Genomic DNA, 20,961 nt, shown 5'->3' with positions numbered 1-20,961 from the left:
TTTTGTTATTATTATATTGTTTAGATTAGGTTATAAAAATATTGAGAAGGAGTTTTTGCTTTCGTGAAGTAATAAAATGTAGTTCTAAGTAATTAATAAAGGAAATCATGTGAACATAGCTTTAGGATTAATTGTGACTGATGTACCAATATTGATCCTTTTATGAAATTTGTACCAATGTTGTTGTACGGAAGTTGTACAAAAAAAAAAGATCGTTAATTAAAGATCCCAACGATTCATTTATGAATCTGGACTATAAGACAAAACAGAATGCAGTGAAATTGAAGCAATAATACTTAAAAAGCTTCAATAATAACACTAAATTCAATGTATCCACAATTCCTCTTATTTTCTTAGACCTAATTTAATAGTAATAAATATAGTAATTTGTCTTCCTTCCCCTAGATTATTGGATATCCAAATTTGTCAAATTAATCTACGTAATAACGACAAAAAATCACCAGCTGCGACAAATCTGTTTTATATCACATTTAATATATGCCTCTCGAGTACGTGCTTAACAACGGATGGTTATTCATTCATTTTTAATTATCGATTTTGAGTCTGTAAGAAGGTGGTCATCATTTTTTATCCTAACTTTTCGGAATTGTTTGGTGTGAAATATAAGATAATAATTTCATGATAAAATATACGATTATTTTATTCTGTATTTGGTTGGAGGTATTACGTAGTTTTGATATTATTTATCCCACCATTTATGCCTTAGTAACGAAATAAGTTATATTATATACATGATGAAATAACTTATCCGTGAATATAATTAATCTCAAGATAACTTGTTCTCAACAAAACGACCTCTTAATGTCATAATCACCCTTAATGACCATTCGACTTTATGTTTTACAATATTACTGTCTCACTATTATGATATTTAATCTATTCATCACTAATTTCCACACTTATAAACAACTTTCTTTGAATAGATAGAGAAAAGGATGAGATAGAAAAATATTAGTGAAATTGGTATAGTGAAAGAATGAGTTGATAATAAAAAAGAAAAAGTGATTTCAAGGCTCCGAATTTTTTACTATATATAAAAAAGAAAATTATATGGACTAAAATTGTTCTTTCGGTGAAGTTTAGAATCTTCCATTGTAATTTAGAATGGTTTGAGCTATTAGATGTTGTTGAAAGGGACAAGAGTTATATTGTTAAATTGGAATCGTTGTAAACATAAATCTCCTTAAAAAAAGTGAGATATCTACAATCAATCTAAATATTTATTTTAAGGAAAAATGATAAATATACCCCCGAATTATCTTAAATGGTAATCAAATACCCTTCGTCATATTTTTGGGACATTGGTGCCTCTGTCGTCCAAAAACTAGAACATAAAATACCCTTTATACTAATTGACATACACGTGTCATAATCTTATCCACCGATCCGACATCGGATCAATGGATAAGATTGCGCCACATGTCTCTATTTAGTACTCCGTTAGAGTGAAGGACATATATGCTCTGATTTAGGAGTACCAATGTCCCATAAGTATGACGGAGGGTATCTGCATACCATTTATCGATGATATATTTATCTTTTTTCCCTTTATTTTATTATTATTCAACGGTAATTTATGATATATTTACCAAAAATATGAGATAAGCACAAACACCAAATAATAAGAAAAAGAGAAAACAGCTGGTTTGCAGATGTAGGCACCCTTTTTAGTTTTATACAAGTTATATAACCCCTACCAACTTTACACAAGGCACTTTCCAAGAACCACCCCTTCACCACAGTCCAAAAAACCTCTAATTCTACCTAAAATGGCTAAAAAATAAAGGCATTTTCTTATGTTCATGCATTTCTGCCTCACATAAATCTCTATATATACACCCTTTACATCACTTAACCCCACTTAACTCACTAAACTAAACATCATTATTCATCTTCTATCTCCATTTTCAAAAAAAAATTACATTATTTTTTCTGAAATGGATTTTTTTAACAGATGTTCAACTTCATCTTCTTCTTCCGAATCATCTTCATCAGAATCTTCGCTTTCTGGTAAAAACCCTAATAAATCTGAAAGAATAAAGGGGCCATGGAGTGCTGAAGAAGATAAGATTTTAACGAAACTTGTTGAGCGTTACGGAGCTCGGAATTGGTCTTTGATTAGTAAATACATAAAAGGTAGGTCCGGCAAATCCTGCCGGCTCCGGTGGTGTAATCAGTTAAGTCCTAATGTTGAACACCGGCCATTTTCTCCGGCGGAGGATGAAGCTATTTTAGCAGCTCATGCTAAATATGGGAACCGATGGGCAACCATTGCCCGATTACTTCCGGGTCGGACTGATAATGCGGTTAAAAATCACTGGAATTCGACATTAAAGAGGCGTTATCAGCAATTAATTCAGCAGCAAAATCAGAACCCAATTGGGTTTTCTGATGTGAAAATTAATGGGTCAGGATCCGGATCCGGATCTGGATTCGGGTCGTGTATGGAGTATTTAAATGCTGATGAGAGTCCAAAAGGCAATAATAATAATAATAATTACGCTGTTACGAATAATTGTAGCGGTGAATTTGATGATCCGATGACGACTTTGTCACTTGCGCCGCCGGGAATGGGCGGAGATGAGTTGCCGGAGAAGAAAACGGAGAGTTTTCCGGAGGGATTTTGGGATGTGATGAGAGGTGTTATTGCTAGAGAAGTGAGAGAATATGTTGCTTCTACGGGGTTTCCTAATTGAAAAACAAAAAGAAAAAAAATGTTTATTATATTAATTTGTCAATTTTAAAGTCGGGCTTTTAAGCTTTGATAATCACTTTTGATTGTTGATAAGTATGCTTATAAATTGATTAATTACATGTTAAATATGTTTTGGAAGCTTAGTCTTGAATTCCATCCTTCTTAATTGTTTTTAAGAACTATTTTATTTGCTTGCCTAATATGTTTTGTCTTTATAAGGGGTACCAAACGACCAAATTCCCAATAATATGTGTTTGGACGTGTAAGAGAGAATAATTTCTATTCAATTTATTAAAAAAATTTGGGACCTAACTAATTTATTATTGAATAGCAACATTCAGTAAAAATAAACAATTCGATACACTAAATTTTTCTGATGAATCACAAAAGAATCAATACATAGCCTCCTTAATCTGTACTTGTGTAACAAAATTGTTTCTATTACTTGAATTTGTAATCTGCGAGTCATATGACATGTACTTTACTAATTAAGTTGAGTCGTCCTTTGAAATGCTTGCCAGCATTAGTCCAAAATAAATTAGGGGTTTGGTTGTTGAATTTTTTGTTGTTCATCTTGTATTCCTAAGATACTTGGAACAAAACTTTGAAGAACTTGGTAAGAAACAACAAAGTTTAAAGAATATTTTTAAATTAGAAAATTAAAACTATTAGAGAAAATAAAATTAGAAACAAATTAGAAACAATATAAAAATATTTTTTCTCAAAGAAAGAAAATCGAGTCCACTTAATGCACAGTGTCCCCTTGATGAAATTATTCCCCTCAAGTACCCGAGGTTATTGGAATATATCCCCCCAGGATAGAACGATCTTACTCACCGGTGTATCAGTACCTAAAATCACAGTATCAGCGAACCACTTAACAACAGTAAAGTACACTTAGAATACTAGATTTAGTAGTAGTAGAAGAAGTCCAGAAAAATTCGTTTTTCTAAAATGAGAGAAAATCTCTCAATTTATAGAAAACAAAGGATAATATGAAAATGTTCTATTGTGCCTTACCGGAAAAGTCATAAACCTTTGGAAAAGTCATAATCTTTCGGAAAGATTACAACCTTTCATAAAAGTCCCAACTTTTCATAAAAATCGCAGCTCTTCATAAAAATTGCAACTCTTCATTTATCATTCACACCTTTTAAAACCCAACATTTCTATTATATAGTATATGAATTAAGTCATCAATAGTAATTTGTTTTATCTGCATCATGTTGTATTATTGTTAGTGACATATTTAAGATTTGGACAATGTGAGTTTCTAAGTTCAAAGTAAGTGTTTAAAATTGAACAGGCAAATTTATATCCACCACTTATTATCCAATTACTAATTGGGTGATTATACAAGTTATAAATCTCTAAAATTCAATAAAGTCAAACTTCTAAGCTTCTATTTTTGGTAGAACATCCCCTCTTATATCGAATGTACATCTAGTTGTCAATAATCTTTATTTCATTAGTTGTTAAGTTACATCAAATTTTAATTCTAAAAAATAAGTTGGGGCCTCTAACTAAGTCCACAAAGTAATAGAAAAAATAATAGAAGGTTAACTATCATTGTCTTTCACAAGACGTGTCGTTGTTTCACTTTGAGTTTCTTCCTTTGTAAATAAAACTGATGATACACTATAATGATAAAAAAAAAACACCTTATTTGTTGCAATACAATTTAAAATAAAAGGAATTCAATGGATTTCTCCTACCTATATGGTCAACTATATTTCTCGCGAGGCTTTACATTAATAAAAAATTATTTATACATGACATTTACATCAAATCATATAAATCACTATAGTTACAATATAATTACACGAGGAAAAGTGGGACAAAGAAAAAGATAGGAATATACAAAATATTTTCATTGTTTTGTCTTTTTAGTTTGGAAACAAAGTGTGTTAGAGGGAATGTTCCTACTAGTTGCTACTTTACATATTTTGGTTAAAGGCAAAAAACATGATCCATATTTTGAACGTGCTAGAGTCTGTTGTTCATGTGAACGCGTTTTTTTTTGGTAGCTTTACAACAGCAAATAACTAACCCATAGATAAAGTAGCAAAAGAATAAAATTGTCTGTCTTTTTCTCTAGAAAAATAATGAAAATCACGCATTCAAAGATATAATTATAAATTCATTTTAAAATAGATAAATAAATATTTTGAATGATATCTTGTATAGCCACGTCCAAGAAGTATCTAATACTAGTAGAAAAATTATAACTAATTCCACATACAACTACTTTCTGTTACAGTTCTAATTTTTTTTTAAAATCAAATTCTCCTATGTAAGGTTATTTCTTTGATAATTTGAAAGGCAAATCACATTTTTTCAAATATTTCTTTGATTGACCTCTATCACTCTTCAGACTCATCATAGTTAACCTCTAAGTGATGTGAGTATTTGTGCATCTCCTTTTTACATGTCTAAATCATCTCAGTCTCGTTTCTCTCATCTTGTTCACCATAAATGACATTTCTATTTTTTTCGGAATAACTTCGTTCCTAATACTATCACTACTCGTTTCTTACACATAGAGACGAAATCAAAATTTTAATCTTATGAGTTCTGAATTTTATAATGACGATTAAATAAATAGATTCTAAACTTAATATTTGTACATATTTAGTAAACTTCTTAATATAAATACACTATTTAAATAAAAATTACTGAATTCGACTGAATCCGTATATGATCTTCTAGCTCCACTTCTGCTCACACATTCATTCCAACATTCTCATTTATGCTACTTTTTTCCAAATACCTTGCCTATTCAAATATCATCTAAAACGGACGTATTTTGTTGTACGTGATTTACGTCCTAAAAATTCGTAACAGATAAGAATTTATAGCAACAAATTAACCAGCGGATTTTGTTCATAATAACTGTTATTTATAGCGAAATCAGCAGGGATTAGGGTTTTCATTATACCTTTCAACTTTCTTCTCTACCATCAACAAATCCATGGCGAAACGAAAAGAAGAGAAAATTGATTATTGCCCACAAGTCACAAGTCGAATTATTCTAAAGGAGATTCAAAAAGAGCTTAAAAAAACCAAAAATTCGAATACTAACATACTGCTCTCTCCATTATCTTTCCACGCCGTACTGAACATGACGGCCGTCGGAGCAAGGGGCGAAACATTGGATCAGATGCTTCGATTTCTCGGTGTTCGTGACATTAACGATTTGAATTCCAAGTTTTTAAATATGGCTACTGTTATTGAGAGTAATAGTAATGGTGGCCCTGATTTGAGTTTTCTTAATGGAATGTGGGTCGCTCATACACATGAAATCAGAGACTCTTTCAAACATTTAGCCACTACTCTCTATAAAATTGAGCCTAAAATTGTTGATTTTAAACTCAAGGTACACGCTCTGTTTAATTTCGTTGTTGTTACTATTCTTTTTTCTTAATATTGTATGCTTTATTAGTTCACATATTCTTCATTGTTGTATTTACTTTCTCATATCTACTTTGATGCACTTGGGTCATAGAGGTATAAATAAGTTCGGTGTACATTTTACTCTTACTGGATGGAACGCACTTGTGAAATTACACTGGATATATTGTTGTGGTCATTATGGGATATAAACTAAATTCAAGTACTCAATATCCACTTTGCTTAAAAGATTTGAAGAAATGTGAAATGTTTATTTTTATTGGGGTTTAGTTGAAAAATAGTTCTTGAACTAGTTAACCAAATTATAGAAGTACTGAATTACAAATGTCACTTTTGTTTTTCCTGGTTCTCGTTGGTGACTCTGGATACCGAGGCGAATTCAGGAATTGAACTTATAAATTTCATTGAATCACCAATGATGTGTTCGTTATTATTAGAACTCGATCATGTCTCTGTAGACTTTGTGAAATCTATTGCTTCTTTAGTCTCTGGATCATCATAGACATTATTTAAACAAAACTAATAGTAAGAGCTAGCTGAATCATCCTTCTTTAATTGGAACTAGTAGTCCGTTTTCAGTGGAAGACAGAGCCTAATTAAACTACCGTCTTCTTATGATGGTGCACCTCGGGTGTTCCTCATGTACTTCGTGTCCTTCCACCACTATTATCTGGTGTCTTTGCCTACCAAAGTTTATTCAATGGAGAAGATTGCTGGAATTTGAACTGTGTACTTTAACACATTGTATTACCTTACTGCAAGTTATATCTAGTACAATGCAGAACTCCATAAATAATTGAGTTTTGTATTATTCTGCAGCAAGCGGTGGTAAAAGATGTTAATACCTGGGCAGAGTCTGCATCGAAAGGACTTATAAAAGATATTCTAAAGCCCAACAACATCAGAGATACAACAAAGGTCCTTTTAGTGAATGCCCTCTACTTTAAAGGTACGTGGAATTTTGATGAAGAACGCACCATAGACAAAGACTTTTACCTACTCAATGGTGACAAGATTTCAGTTCCCTTCATGACTGGCTGCGACAAATTCACCTATGGATCATTTGAAGGCTATCAAGTCGCTAAAATTCCATATGAAATTGGGAAAAATGGCGATAACAGAGAGTTCTCGATGTCTATCTTCCTTCCAAATGAAAAAAATGGATTGCCTAGCTTATTGGAAAAAGTGAATTCTGATCCAAAATTCTTTACCCAAAAATTCAACCTTTGGTCTGCATCACTAGATGCATTTTACATCCCAAAGTTCAAATTCACATACACTGCGATGAAACAAGTTGTAAGAACAATGAAGGAAATGGGATTGACTCTGCCTTTCAGTAAAGAATGCAGGGAGATCACAGAGATTGTGAAACCGGATGGGCCATTCTTTGTCAATGGCATAATACAAAAAGCATTTATCGAAGTAAACGAGAAGGGTACTGAGGCAGCAGCTGTTACTGTGTTGTCCGATGATGACATGGGATGTTCGATGTATGAATCCCCTAGGCCAAGATTTGTAGCAGATCACCCTTTCTTGTTCATGGTTAGGGAAGAGGTTTCAAGATTGGTGCTTTTCGCTGGAGCTGTACTAAATCCATCAAATGATCATTCAGATGCTATTTCATCAAGTGATTCTGATGATAATTAAGGAAAATAAACAGGCATGGGAAGACTTGTTTTCGTATTTTTTTCAAAAAAATTGCTTATTGTTTAAAAACTTTGATGGTTTATGTTTTCCTAATTATTAGTCTTTCAGAGGTCCAACTTGAAATTTGAAGCATGTTTAGCTTCTTCTGTTGTTTCAATGAATCATAAGTGTGTTGGAGGGAATGCTCCTACTAGTTGCCACTTTACATATTTTGGTTAAAGGCAAAAACATGATTCATATTTTGACCTTACCTCTACCTACCTGTTAGTGATGTGAGTATTTGCATCTACTCTTGAAATATCTAAACCATCTCAGTCTCGCATTTCCTCATTTTGTTCACCATAAATGTCACTTTTACCTTGTTCTGAATATCTTCATTCCTAATACTATCACTACTCATTTTTCACACACCCATTTTCAACATGTCTATTCCGGCTACTTTCATCTTTCAAAAGTGCAAGTATTTTAATCGATCAACACTTTATCCCACACAACATAGCTAATCTAACAACCATCTTGTAAATCTTACCTTTAAATCTTAGTTCATCATATTTGTCACACAAGACACCAAATGCGAGCTACATTTAATCTACCCGCTCAAATATGATATGAAACTTCATCGTCGATCTCCCATTATCTTGAATAATCAACTCAAGGTATTTTGAAACTTCTTTTTTTAAAATAAATAAATAAATTATTTGGTAAATCTTGACCAAACCAATTGTTTTTATAACGATAAAATATGTGTAGTTTTTCTTTTAATTATCATCTCAAAAAATCTTTCTATTTTTTGTTCAAATATCATCTATAAAAAAAAGCTCAAAATAGTCTCCCTTATCTTTGGGATAAGATTCAAAGTCATCCTTGAATTTTAACATGGTGCACTAATATGTTTGCAATATTAATGCACTTTTATTCCTCTCCCAAATTTTTGCCCTCGCTTCCATAACTGCTTTGCTTTTCGATTTTAGGTTTTGATTTGAGTTCTCTTTATGTAGTTGATGTTCTCTCCTCCCCCGATTTAGGAATTCATAGTTCCTCCTTTTTGCGGTTTAGCGCGTATGTATGTATGTGTTCCTATTGATTATTAAGATTTGTTTTGGTACTGCATGTGTGAACCCAGTTTCTGATTTTGGGTCGAACATAATTTTGGCTTCGTACCAACCACGCATATTTTAATCAACCAAACAGACGGAAATTGAAAACCATAGTTTAGAAAATGTTTACTTCATACCAACCACATCCTAATAAGTCTATACCCTATAAAACCAAATATAAGTCAAGAGGTCTAACCTGAAAAAGCTTTAAAGTAGACAGAGCCGCTATGTTGCTCGGACTCTTCAAAAATGTCAACGGATGCGTGTCGGATTCGCCAAAAGTAGTGTATTTTTGGAGAATCTGACATCAAAAGTGGAGAGTCCGCGCAACTAAGGACAAAGCCATAACTACATTAACACATCAATTTTCATAACTTCATCAACTACTTAACAAAACCTATGCTGCTCGAATTCTTCAAAAATGTCAAGGGGTGCGTGTCAGATTCAGCAAAAGTAATGTATTTTTGGGGAATCCGACACAAATGAGGCATCGAAAGTGAAGAATCGGTGCAACTTAGAACAAAACACATCCATTCGAGAGAGGGAGGGAGATATATTGGAGACTAACATGTTTTATACATGAGAAAGATTACCAAGGAAAGTGCAGTTGCTTCTAGGATATTACTATAATAACAAGGCATATCTTTCGTTTCGGGTGTGGTCCAATTTCAGTTCCCATCACAAGGATTTACCTTAAAATCTTAATCTTTGTTCCCCAATTGAGCAGCTCACTACAAGAAAATATACTTATTGCTACGAAAACTAAGCTATGAATTCAAATATCGTAGCTATTACCTAGTAATAGCCATAAAAATTCAAATTTCGTGGCTATCTAAAAATTCGTCAAATTTCTTAGCCACGAATATAAAGTTTACAAAGCAAAATCCTTGTATTTGCTATAATTGCTAACAATCATGGCAATAATTATCTAAATAGCTACAATTTTATTGCTACAATAAAATTCTATAGCTAATTATAACTTTTTTGCGACCCAATAAAAATAATTGTAGCACTAGCAACTCTTTAGCCATAATAAGTTATTTGAAACAAAATATTGTGGCTAAGTAAATAATTTTGCTTCAAGTTATAAAAAGATGTGACAATAGTTATATGATATAGCCATAGAATTTTTGCTATAGTAAAATTTCGTAGCTAATTACTATTTTTTTGCCACGAATTTTAATTTACCGTAGTAATAATAACCTATTAGCCACAATAAATTATTTGAAGAAATATTTGTAGCTAAATAAATAATTTAGCTTTAAGTTATAAAATATTATGGCAATAATTCATAAATTGACAATTAATTTGAGATAACTATTTTTATTAATGTGAACAACTAATATGAGTCGATGGTCTTCCTACCTTCACGAGATAGTGGTAACGTCTAGGTACACTCTATTCTTCTTAGACCCACTTATGAGATTTCACTAGGTATGTTATTATTATTGTTATTGGACAATTAATATGAGACATAAGAAGTATAAGTTAAAAATTTATTTTGAAAAGCAGAATAGATAATATATTTGTTTTATTATTGTTAATATTATTAATTATTTTTATTTTTATGAGACAATTTTCTTTGTTATTATCGATAACAATTGTTAATTTTATCATAACAATTGTTGTATTTGTTATATATAAAAGAATATTGTATTTGTTAATTTTAAAATAAGCAAAAATAATAACTATAAAAGCAAAGCATTAATCTTCACCAAAAATAACTCTCCAACCGTCTCCCCCCTTCCCCATTTAGATCCAAAAACTCTTACCCCAAAAAATTAAAACTTGCAAAAGATCAAAAGTTTCCCCCAAAATTTTAAAACCCATTTAATAAAAACCTAGATATCCTTTCCACTCTTCCCATATCCTTCTTGTCCACCCCTTCCTCCTTTGTTCAATTTTTTTGCTTCTAATGTTTTTTTTTTTCTTTTTGTAGGTTTTACCTAGCATTCTCCAGGCAGATGAGATAAGTTTTCACAATATAAAGTTTTTGTTTACTCAGTCGTATGCTCTAAATTTTCTATTATATATAGGTTCAAGAAAAGATTGAACCACAAATAATTTATCATACACAAATATATTATATATTTTGCATGAGATTATTGTCCTAGTTTGAGTCGATGGGTATTACAATGGATTGTATATGTTTATTAATGTAAAATAAATTTTCTGATTAGGTATGAGTTTTATAATTGATACTAAAATTTGAGATCCATATCTACAGGTTTTAAGAAGTTTAAAAGTACAGGTTTGCTTACTCCTTTGTTTTCTTTGTATTTTTGTTATTTGCTAAACATTTTTGTAAAAAAATGATCATAGACAATTATATTTTTTCCTTGAAATTTTAAATCATTACATTCTTGATGATAAAATATTTACCATTATTGATAGGCATATTTATGGAATAAGGGCATATAAATGACAAATTGGAACTAATGTTGATCAAGCTAAGGTGCAATTGAAGATTGTGGACGAAAAGATAGGTGAAGACTATGTTACTTTAGACTCAAACAAGACGATGTCTTACAAGAATTGTATATTATGACTATTCTCAAATTTTAGAATACAATTATATGTAAGTTGAGAATTATTTTGGAATCTCAAAAATGTATTCATGGTTACATTATGTATGTTTTTTGACTAACAAAGCTTGTGGAAAATCCTTTCAAATTTATAGTAACAAAATTGTTGAAATTTATTTTTGAGCTACATTATAAAAATTCTTGTGATTAATAATGTTTATGTCACTATTCTTCAATTTGTAGTAATGAATTTTTGTAATTATGACTAAATCTTTTATGTAATTATAAAAAATAAGGCGACACATTTTCACTTTTCATAGCAAAATTAAAAATACTAGCTATAGTTTATGTATGTCATGGCAAAAAGTTTCAAATCTTAGCTTTGTGAAAAAATATTTGTGGCAAATGCTTTAATTTTATAGCTATAATTTTTAAAATTTGTAGATAAATACAAGTATCCTTGCCACAAGATTAAAAATATAAAATAGCCACAAATTTTAAATTTTCATAGAAAATAAATCAAGTCATTTGCTACAATAGAATATATTGTGTCTACAATATAAAACTTGCTATAGATTTAATTTGTTGTGGCAAAAGAGTAAAAATATTTTTCTACAAGTATATATTTTGTAGCAAGAATTTTGTACTATTATAGCTACAACTCAATTTTTTTAGCAGCTATAAGTATTAGTCCTTAGCCACAGACCATGTAAAGTTTGTAGCTAACTTTTAGCCACCCTACATCTTGCCACGAATGCTACGAAAAAATATTTTATGGCAAAAGCGTTTAGCTATAGAAAATTTCATATTTAGCTACAATGTGTTTTTTAGCTTTAAATGCATTTTCTTGTAATGGCTATTTTTGTAAGAGTTGTTGGATTTTAAAGGTATGAACAGTAAATGAAGGGTTGTGACTCTCCTAAAGGGTTGTGATATGCCGAAGAGTTGTGACCTTTATGATATGTTGTGTCCTTTCTAAAGGTGTGACCATTTGAAAGGTTGTGCCTTTTTCAAAGTGTTGTGACCTTTTTAAAAGGTTGTCTTTTTTACAAAGAGTTGTGTCCTTTACCCTTTGTTGGCTATAAATAGAGAGATTTTTTCTCATTTTTCTGCATTGAATTCTTCCATTCTTTTGCATACATTTCTTAAAAACAAATCGATTGATCGTGTCTATGTGTGTGATTCGTTGCTGTCATTTTGAGTTCGTTAAAATTATCGAAGTTTGAGGTACTACTATTTCTTTAATGGTTAATCCGTTTTATCTTGGGAGGAATTAATCTGCAACCTCAGGTACTTGAAGGGATTAAATTTCTTAAGGATACACAGTGAGTTTTGTGGACTCAGATAGTTCTTTTCTTTTTCTTTTCATCTTTTATTATTTTGGTTTGCTAATTTAAATACAGGAGACAACAGGAGCTTCCTCTGCCAATCAAAGTAAATGGGCATCAACTTACATTAAATAAAAGATGAAAAATTTCAAATCTTTATCCTTAGGAAGATGACCAGTTGGTGCTTCAATGTTGCCTGCTCTGAAGCAAATAATTATGCTGAAGAAGATGACAAAGAAATTCAAAAATCTTGACATGGTCTCTTAGACTTCAACAGCTTGAGTACACAAATCATATGAAAATTAAAGAGATTTTTGGGTCTTTTTTGTGAGGAAGAAATTAAATAGAGATGTTATGTTTCACCTTTTTTATTATTGCTCTACATCAGCCTCTATGTCGTGCCACTCTTCAATTAACATAAATTTATATTTTCGTATGATAATTTCTGATATGTTTTTGTAAATACCTTCTTTTATGAGAAGCAATGATGCTGCACCTTTTTTATTACTACTCTACATCAGCCTTTATGCCGTGCTGCTGTTTAACTAACATAAATTTATATTTTCGTGCGATGATATCTTGTCACTGCTGGAAAAAAGGGAACTTTTCATCTTGTTTCTTATAACTAAAAGATGAAGAGACATACTTAGGATGAGTAGGTTTTCCCCTACCCTACTTAGATCAATATGTATTAATAGGTAGAGATAAAATCAACAAGTTATTTTGGAAGACCTATAATCTTTCCAAAGAGTTGCATTGCATCAACATCAAGATAGTTTTTTTAAAAAAAATAAAATAAAATATAAATTTATTTTTATGAGTTATGTATAGAAAAGGAAATATAATTTCAAGACTTCTTGTGAGCAAAAAGGATTCCTTTTCAATTAAATAGAGGAAAATAGCTAATTATGATATATATCAATTATCAATTGTTATTACTTAACAACCATAAATTAATACAAGTTGGTATATTATATTATCTTTCCTTCGTTAATATATCCATTACCAATTGTTATTATTTAACTACCATAAATTAATACAAGAGTGTGAATGTTGAAAATTAATGGCAATTGTAAAAATTATGCAAACCACAAAGTATAACAAACAAATTACATTATATTCCTACTCTTTCATAAATTACATAAATTTCTTTATTTTAATACCTTTCAGATACATAATTGGGAAGCGCAAATACTTTAATTTAAATATTTCTGTTATCAAATTATTGCGCTAAATTAGGGACTAAAAACAAAAAATATAATTGAATCCCACAAATCAAGTGTACGTTTGTTTCTTCTAACAATCAGTCGTTCACAAAAAAGTAACATAACTAAAAAATTAAAATTTCAAGTTGTCAAATTGTGTCTCCCTGTTCTTCCAAAAAACTGCAAAAGCTTGATCCTAAAAAAATCTAGAGTGGAGAGAAATTGTTGGTTCATTCCGGCGAGCCACCCTCTCTATGGCCGGAAGATGCAAGATTGATGGTCTTCGGACATAGCAGCTATAAATTTCTATTTTTGTTTTGTTTTTATGGCTATTTTTTCTTTTTATTTTCTTTTGGTTTGGGATGTTGTTTTGGCTTCTTGAACCTTTGGTGTCAAGGGCGTTTATTAATTTTATATTTGGTACAATTGCAGCTATGTATTAGTGTGTTATGCAGTTCCAATGGAATCAATGTCGGACAAAAGTGATTGGTCAGTTTCAGATTGTGTTTTGGAAGAAGTTGTGTTGCCAACAAGATACAAAAGAATGTCCAGTAGATCAAGAAAAAAAGGAAGAAAAATTCAGATGAAAAACTAACATCAAACATGAATTGTTGTGGGTGATGTGGACAAGAAGACCACAATCGAAGAACTTGTACTTTCTTCCCGATAGAATCTTGATCAATACTTTTTTGGAGTACTTTTTTTTTCAGATCTAATAATTTTCAAATGATAACATTTCTTTCCACTGTTACAAATGTTTACATTAAAAAGTACTTTTAGCTTACTAATTTCTGATTCAATAAATTTAATTGTTATGTTATTCAGTTCTGCTTATATTTTTTTATTGTTAATTTTTGATAAAGTGAATCTGGTATACATATTGTGTATTGTTTTGTGTTTGATACAAAGTTATTTTTAAAATATACGTTACATTGGTTAAGTAATTAATGTATATGTAACTGCTAATAAGTACTGAAAATACTATTACATTGCATTGATTTGTTTAACATAATGAATTTGATACTTAATTCTTTGAAAATTTTTGTATCGGATAATATAGTAAGTGTTGTGATATGTACCGAATAAGAGTTGTGATGTGTATAGGATAAGAGCCATAACGTTAAAAGATACTAAATATATTACAAAATTAGAGGATTGTAACAATTGTAAGTATATAGTATCAAGTTTTGTGAGACACATCAATTAGTGATTTTGAAAGCATGATAAATAATAATTGTGTATCATATACATAATATATTTTTTGGCAAATTTGTATCAACTTATAATATAGAATCAAGTGTAGTCATTTGTACCAAATTTATAAGAGACGTAATGTTAAAAGGTACTAAATATATTGAAAATTAACTAATTTGTATCAAGTATAAAAATATAGTATCAGGTGTTGTGATACATACAAATTTTGTTATATCGGAAGTAATCGTGTATCATATACATAATAAAGTTTTGAAAAATCTTGTATCTGCTAACAATATAGTATCAACTATAGTGATGTGTACTATACTTATAAGAGACAAAATTTAACAAGGTATTAAATATATTGAAAACAAAATGAAAAGCGAAATAAATAATTTTCAACATAAAAACTCTTCACATTTAGAAGTAGTATCTTCAAACGGGAAGAAATACTCAAAAAAACACTAATTAATGTATCTTAAAAATAATATCATTAACAACTGTCGGTGAATCGATATATAAAAATCTATTCTACATTAACAAGATCATCTTCTGTTGGTGGAGTGTAGTCACTCTTCGGCCTTGTAGGATCATCATTCTCGCTAACATATTTCGCCTTGGCCTTGTTGAGACCATACTTTCATAACAATGTTGCATATTTAGTGCGAAGATAGTCACTTCGAAAATCATTAGATGGGATGTTGGTTTCACCGCTCAGAAATTCAACAAAAACAACAAAAATATTTCGCAGTCACTACAAAAAAGAAGAAGATACATTATAAAAACAGATCAAATGTGTAAGTAATGAAAAATTGATTCAATAGTTACATATTGTCGTTTCCTTGTTGCATAATATCTTGAACAAATTCCACCTCAAACGAATGTTATGGATTCAATAGTAACATGTGAATACATAAAATTACAGAAAAATAAAAAAAATAGTAAAATACATACGTTGATAATGCAGATCTGGATATGGCCGGGGCAACCTTTCTACCCCTTTTCTTAGGTGTTTTTCCATGTGCCTCCTTTTAAGGTTTTGACTTCTTAGAACTTTGCTTAGCCATTGTTATAGGATCATGCAACCTATTAGAGAGGATCTTCATAATAAGAGATTCGATTAGCGTTAGCTGTGACTATTTGGGTAATCTCAATACTAAAAGACGGATGATCCATAAAGTATAAGAAAATATGGAAAAAAAAAGTTGAAGATGAAGAGACTATCTATTTCAAACTCTGAAATTAGTTGAATGGAGAGAGAATTAGTTTGAAATTCAAAATTGGAGTAATGAATCTGTTGAGAATAATGGGGGAGAAAATTTTGGAGAGGAAATCGTGGGTTGTGGGAAAATCTGAGGAGAAATTATTGGAGTAAATTTAGGGGTGGGAAAGTAAGATTTAGACTTCTTCAAGAATAATGTATTCGGTGGTTTAGTTTTGTGGAAACAATAGGAATTTTAATATTTTTTTAAAATAGTAGGGAAATATTGAGAATATGTTAACTAGGCGTGTGCATTCTAGTAATTTTTCCTAATATTTATAGGGAAATCAGCAGGAACTAGGGTTTTCATTATAACTTTCAACTTTCTTCCTACCGATCAACAAATCCATGGCGAAACGAAAAGAAGAGAAAATTGATTATTGCCCACAAGTTACAAGTCGAATTATTCAAAAAGAGATTCAAAAAGAGCTTAAAAAAACCAAAAATTCGAATACTAACATACTGCTCTCTCCATTATCTTTCCACGCCGTACTGAACATGACGGCCGTCGGAGCAAGGGGCGATACATTGGATCAGATGCTTCGATTTCTCGGTGTTCGTGACATTGACGATTTAAATTCCAAGTTCTTAAATATGGCTAATGTTATTGAGAGCAATAGTAATGGTGGCCCTGATTTGAGTTTTCTTAATGGAATGTGGGTCGCATATACTCATGAAATCAGAGACTCTTTCAAACATTTAGCCACTACTCTCTATAAAATTGAGCCTAAAATTGTTGATTTTAACCTCAGGGTAAGTGTTCTGTTTAATTTCATCCTGATTGCTTTGTATTGTTTGTCTTATTACTTGTTGTGTTTTCTTTATTGTTGTATTTCCTTTTTCATATCATAGTTACGTACACCCTACTCTTTTTAGAACCCCCTAACACCTGGTTTGGATGGTTGTCACGCATTGTATCATATTGTAGGTGTTACTTCAATTTTATTGTATCGTGTCAATTTGGTGTGATCATGTTATTATCTTAATATTTCTTTCTATATTTTATAAGAGTTTTATTTTATCATTTACCAAGAACATAGAATCTATCCAAATATTTTATTCATTAAAACAATATAGTATGATAGAATACAACAATATACAATATAATACAATACTATTCATTATGAAACAATACGTAACAACCATTCGAACAAAAGCGTAATGGAGTTACACGGGATATGTTAGTTGTTGTCATTATATTTGTATATTTTTTGAGATATTTGTTTACAGAAAAAAGATGTCAGGAAGTTGCTTATTAATTTTAATTTTTAACTTGCTGTTATAATGTCAAACATTTCTGAGATTTGAAGAAATGTGAAAATATTATTTTTATTGGTGTGCTTGACACAAGTGAACCAAAGTTTAGAAGCACTGAATTAAAAATGTCACTTTTGTTATTCCTTGTTTTCATTTGTGACTCTAGAGACAGAGGCGTATTCAGGATATAAATTTATAGGCTCTGCTGGAATTCGAGCGACCTAATTCCACACGGTTTTCTGACAAATTGCAGGATCAATATGCCATAGTTTCCCCTTGTCTGCAAGCTATTAATTAGTGTACAATGTTGATGAATTCCATAAATAATTGACTTTTATTATTGTGAAGGAAGAGGTGGCAGAAGATGTTAACATCTGGGCAGAGACTGCATCAAGAGGCCTTATCAAAGATATTCTAAAGCCAAAGTACATCACAGATGATACAAAGGTCCTTTTAGCGAACGCCCTCTATTTTAAAGGTACGTGGGATTTTGATGAAGAATGCACCATAGACAGAGACTTTTACCTACTCAATGGTGACAAGATTTCAGTTCCCTTCATGACTGGCTGCGACAATTTCACCTATGGATCATTTGAAGGCTATCAAGTTGCTAAAATTCCATATGAAATTGGAAAAAATGGCGATAACAAAGACTTCTCTATGTTTATCTTCCTTCCAAATGAAAAGAATGGATTGCCTAGCTTATTGGAAAAAGTGAATTCTGATCCAAAATTCTTTACCCAAAATTTCAACCTTTGTTCTGTGTCACTTGATGCATTCTACATCCCAAAGTTTAAATTCACGTACACTGCGATGAAACAAGTTATAAGAACAATGAGGGAAATGGGATTGACTCTTCCTTTTGATGACAAGTGCATGGAGCTCACAGAGATTGTGAAACCTGAGGGGCCATTCTTTGTCAACAGGATAATACAAAAAGCATTTATCGAAGTAAACGAGAAGGGTACTGAGGCAGCAGTTGTTACTGTGGTGTCCGATGATGACATGGGGTGTTCGATGTATGAAGCCCCTAGGCCAAAATTTGTAGCAGATCACCCTTTCTTGTTCATGGTAAGGGAAGAGGTTTCAAGATTGGTACTTTTCACTGGAGCTGTACTAAATCCATCAAATTGTAATTCAGATACTAATTCATCAAGTGATTCAGATGATTGTTAAGGACGAAAAAGAGGCATGAGAGGACTTGTTTTCGAATTTTTTTAAAAAAAATTTGCTATTTGTTTAAGAACTTTGATAGTTTATGTTTTCCTTATTAGTCTGAAAGACTCAGAGGTTCTACTTAGAATTTGAAGCATGTTTAGCTTGTAAAATTGAATTGTTTTGTTTGAGGTAAGTACAACAAAATTCTTTGACTTGCTAGTTGCTCTTGATATATGTATATTTAAAAATGCTTATAACTTCTACGTGAAGGTTCAACGTCTAATATATATATATATATATATAAACTAATCCTTTGGTATCGTCCTATCGATTGTCAAGCAAACCTTAGTCGTAACAACCTAGGCTAATTCCATTTCGAAAAAACACAAAACAAAAGAGATGCTCAAGAAAATCTCCAATCCTAATTACATGTTTTAAAGCGTGCAGACCTAGATCCGAAGTGGACAACGTCATTAGTGAATTGGGCTGTTACAATCGTCCAATGGAAGTATAAAAAATGCATTTCTAAAAGTACAAAAAATTCAAAATAAAAAATGCATAATAGTTGGTTTAACTTTAGGATTAATTACCTATATACACATCTTTATGTTCCATAATTCCCATTATTCCCTCTCATTTCTAAAAATTTCCAAAATCCCTTATTTTACTCCCAAAATCAAAATTCTTGATACATAACTCCCCAGTCCCCAAACCCACATTTATTACTTCCTGATTTCACTCCACAAATCTCTCCCAATTTATTTCCATGATCTTTTCAGTTAATTGCTTCATTAGTTTGAAATTTGAAATCAGTCTCTTTCCTGTCAAAACAATTTCTCTCAAAACTTCAACTGCTCATATCCCATCTTTTGTGCAATCATAGTATTGTGTCAATGGCTACCAACGCTAGTTCATATCAAAATGCAACAACCAAATCTATGCTGCTACCGGAGATCGAGTTCATGCTATCGATGCCAGTTCAGATCGAAATGCGATAGCTAAACTTGTGCTATTACTGGAGATCAGGCTCATCATTTGTTATCAATTTCTTCTTCTTCAACCTTGAAAGCTAAGGTTGTTAAAACCACCAAAAAGGGGGGGGGGGGGGCAAAAATTATGAAATTATTGATACAAAAATAATGTTCAATAGTGTATCATTCAAACATGTATTTTTTCAGTATGCATCATATACAAAAGTTTACTAAAATGTATCAGATACAAACATAAGATAAATGTCAAGTTACTAAGTTAACTGTACTCCTTTCTTTGTATCATGTTTAAGGGTTGGACAATTTTTGTATCACGTTCAACTGGTGGGCATTTTTGTATCATGCGTGGAGTTTTTGGAATTATGTGAAATTATACAAAAATAATGTTTATTGGTGTATCATTCAAAACATGTATTATTCAGTATGTATCATATACATAAAATTTACTAGAATGTATCAGATACACACCTAAGATACATTGCAAGTTACTAATTAAACTGTACTCATTAATATATTTGTTAACAATTGTTTGTTCTAAAACTAAAAATACAAATTGATGATACTATCAAGAATCAACAAGAAATGGAGGATGTTTCAGAACTCTAACCCACAGAAATGGAGGATGTTTCAGAACTCTAACCCACAGAAATGGAGGATGTTTCAGAACTCTAACCCACAGATGTAAATATTTATGATACTATCAAGAATCAACAAGAAATTGAGGATTTTTCAGTTGTCCAATCCACAGATGAAAATATTCATGTTACTACAGAAGCAAGTGAGTAATTGAATGTATTAGTATGATCAGAAAATTTAGTACTATGATACATTATCAGATGTTTGATACATCAAAATTTGCAATGTATCCTTGACTTATATATTGTAAAATTCAGACTCGTTTTTTTCATCTTTAATACAATTTTACACCCATGTCGTTCTTAATTTTCAATGGAGATGAGTTATTACCTTCTATGATGTATCTGATTTCCAAGTTTTACATAATCTCATTGATCTCCAACTCAACTGAAATGGTGGCTTTGAGATTCATAAATGAAATCGATTGTCCAACAACAATTCCATCACTTTTGTAGCCTTCATAACTCATCTCGCTTACCTAAATTCTTATATCTCTCAACAAAATCGATATATTCATATTGTATTTGCCAATTTTAT

General features: G+C 31.1%; 2 protein-coding genes across 4 annotated transcripts; both read left to right on the top strand.

Moving 5' to 3' along the window:
- Positions 1-1,725: 1,725 nt before the first annotated feature.
- LOC125856879 (transcription factor MYB73-like) lies at positions 1,726-2,859 on the top strand. The gene has a single exon (XM_049536531.1). It carries the CDS (start codon positions 1,959-1,961, stop codon positions 2,715-2,717), a length of 759 nt encoding a protein of 252 aa, XP_049392488.1. The 5' UTR covers positions 1,726-1,958; the 3' UTR covers positions 2,718-2,859.
- A 2,683-nt stretch (positions 2,860-5,542) lies between these two features.
- On the top strand, positions 5,543-19,063 carry LOC125857130 (serpin-ZX-like). Of its 3 annotated transcripts, XM_049536805.1 has the most exons (3): positions 5,543-6,092; positions 6,947-7,681; positions 18,725-19,063. In XM_049536805.1, the coding sequence occupies exons 1-3, from the start codon at positions 5,688-5,690 to the stop codon at positions 18,815-18,817; spliced, it is 1,233 nt and encodes a 410-aa protein (XP_049392762.1). In that variant the 5' UTR covers positions 5,543-5,687; the 3' UTR covers positions 18,818-19,063. The 3 variants fall into 3 exon arrangements, with proteins under 3 accessions (XP_049392762.1, XP_049392761.1, XP_049392760.1); XM_049536804.1 differs by lacking the exon at positions 6,947-7,681 and having other exon boundaries at positions 5,568-6,092; positions 17,990-19,037; XM_049536803.1 differs by lacking the exons at positions 5,543-6,092; positions 6,947-7,681 and adding an exon at positions 16,649-17,137 and having other exon boundaries at positions 17,990-19,034.
- Positions 19,064-20,961: the final 1,898 nt, after the last annotated feature.

The sequence above is a fragment of the Solanum stenotomum genome, chromosome 2 (assembly GCF_019186545.1).
Source record: "Solanum stenotomum isolate F172 chromosome 2, ASM1918654v1, whole genome shotgun sequence".
In the NCBI taxonomy this organism is placed as follows: domain Eukaryota; kingdom Viridiplantae; phylum Streptophyta; class Magnoliopsida; order Solanales; family Solanaceae; genus Solanum; species Solanum stenotomum.
This window is presented reverse-complemented; position numbering and strand designations above follow the sequence as displayed.

Excerpts from the sequence above, each read along its gene's own strand:
- LOC125857130 (XM_049536805.1), top strand. The coding sequence starts at position 5,688 with ATGGCGAAACGAAAAGAAGAGAAAATTGATTATTGCCCACAAGTCACA. Across the intron at positions 6,093-6,946 it reads TTGTTGATTTTAAACTCAAG|CAAGCGGTGGTAAAAGATGT; the intron begins GTACACGCTCTG and ends ATTATTCTGCAG. Across the intron at positions 7,682-18,724 it reads TGTTCATGGTTAGGGAAGAG|GTTTCAAGATTGGTACTTTT; the intron begins GTTTCAAGATTG and ends GTAAGGGAAGAG.
- LOC125856879 (XM_049536531.1), top strand. The coding sequence starts at position 1,959 with ATGGATTTTTTTAACAGATGTTCAACTTCATCTTCTTCTTCCGAATCA.